This window comes from Echinops telfairi, unplaced genomic scaffold (genome assembly GCF_000313985.2).
Source record: "Echinops telfairi isolate 266 unplaced genomic scaffold, ASM31398v2 ScPeMD7_17;HRSCAF=63, whole genome shotgun sequence".
Lineage (NCBI taxonomy): Eukaryota > Metazoa > Chordata > Mammalia > Afrosoricida > Tenrecidae > Echinops > Echinops telfairi.
In genome coordinates, this window is record NW_022103914.1 from 5,690,800 (window position 1) to 5,692,405 (window position 1,606).

The 1,606-nt window shown below is 41.5% G+C and overlaps 1 protein-coding gene across 1 annotated transcript in view; it reads right to left on the reverse strand.

Moving 5' to 3' along the window:
- The window catches only part of RNF168 (ring finger protein 168), a 34,525-nt gene that overhangs the window by 25,554 nt on the left and 7,365 nt on the right, over nucleotides 1–1,606 (reverse strand). Inside the window, exon 2 of the mRNA XM_004712329.2 lies at nucleotides 611–687. Within this exon, the coding sequence (XP_004712386.2) occupies nucleotides 611–687 (77 nt within the window). The remainder of the gene's footprint in view (nucleotides 1–610; nucleotides 688–1,606) is intronic.

Genomic DNA, 1,606 nt, shown 5'->3' on the forward strand with positions numbered 1-1,606 from the left:
AAAGTGTTCTTGCATTGAGGGAGTACATGAGTAGAGGCCCAATGTCCAACAATGAAAAGTTTCTATAAAACTGTTTTAGGTTGTATTTTCTAGGGTGATTTTGCTCCCCTCCCCATCCCAGAACAATACATGTTGATCATGTGCAATATTTCTTACTGTGCTGAAGCTTCAATAACCAATATTAAAGCTGTTAAACACACACACACACACACACACACACACAACCAACCTAATGTCATACAACCATTAACCAATGGCCCAATTTCACAAATCAGAACGTGAAGGGACAGAATACACATTGGTTAATTAATGTGTAAGCAGAGATTTACTTGCCAGTTATTGAATGTTGTTCCCCAGTGCACTCCAAACGACGAGAAATAAGCTCCCAAAAGAAACTAACCATGCTGACACCTGATTTTCAACTTACAAGCTTCAGAATTTTGAGAAAATAAATTTGTTGTTTTAAGTCGCACACAGAAAAAAGTATGTGGAAAATTGACATATGGATTTTCACAACAAACTTGAAGCTCCTTATATAAGCATGTATAGTAAGTAAAAAACTGAAAACAAAGCTGAGAAGTTTTTTAAAGGACAATTATTTAGCACTTACCTTACTTATCTCCTCTTCATATTCTTTTCTTAACTCCCCAGGTATACTTAATACACGCACTGGCTGATAGTCATCAACTGTTTGGGATCAAGAAAGAAAATACTACTATAATCACAGGAATCTACGGCTAGCTTTGGTGTTACAAATAACTACTAATATAAGTACAACAAAATTTAAATGAACGGTGCAATTATTAAGAGCTACAGAAATATCCAACACAAAGAGACTGGAAGAGGAATCAGTAAACTAATTTTAACAAATTTCTAAGCAAGTGAGTGAAATAAAATGTAACTATTTAAAGAGAAGGTTACGGCTACTGGGAGAGACAATCAGCTCTATGCACTTGGTGAACTCAGGTCCAAAAGATCAGGGCCCAAGAAAGTTCAGAATAAACGTGTAGAAAAAACACGGAAATAGTACTTCAACAGAATGCTTAGTAGGTACTTCTCTCTGGATATATGTGCATAAAGACACATACAGCCCCAGGTTATTTGTTCTTTAACGAAGTGGAAACTGAGCAAAGCCCTCTGTCACCTGGCAATTAGGGGTGGCAGAGCATCATGGCCAGCTCTCCCTCTGCTTGCCAGTAGGTGAGGTGTTGGAGAGCCAGGGAGAAGAGGAGCAGTCACGGACCCATTCAAAACCTTCCTGTCACGAGGAGCCTTCTCTCACTGCAGCCATTTTGGAAAGGGTTAGGCAACACCCTAAAGAGGACGCAAAAGAGGGCGCTAAGCTAAGGAAGCTATAACCTAAGGCAGCAGAATGGCCATGGGAGGTCAGAGGTGGTGTAACTGGGAGAGCACAATGAGAGGCCCTTACACAGTGAGAGTGCTCTTGCATTGTGCTGAGGGAAGCCTGAGGCTGATGGGCACCAAGGTAGCAGGAACTGCAAGGACAGCATGGCAGTGGGAATACTTCAGTCTGACAGGCGATGCTGAGGGAAATGGCTTGATCCAAGCCCACACAGCAGGACCCTATCAGTGAGCCTGCGTAGGG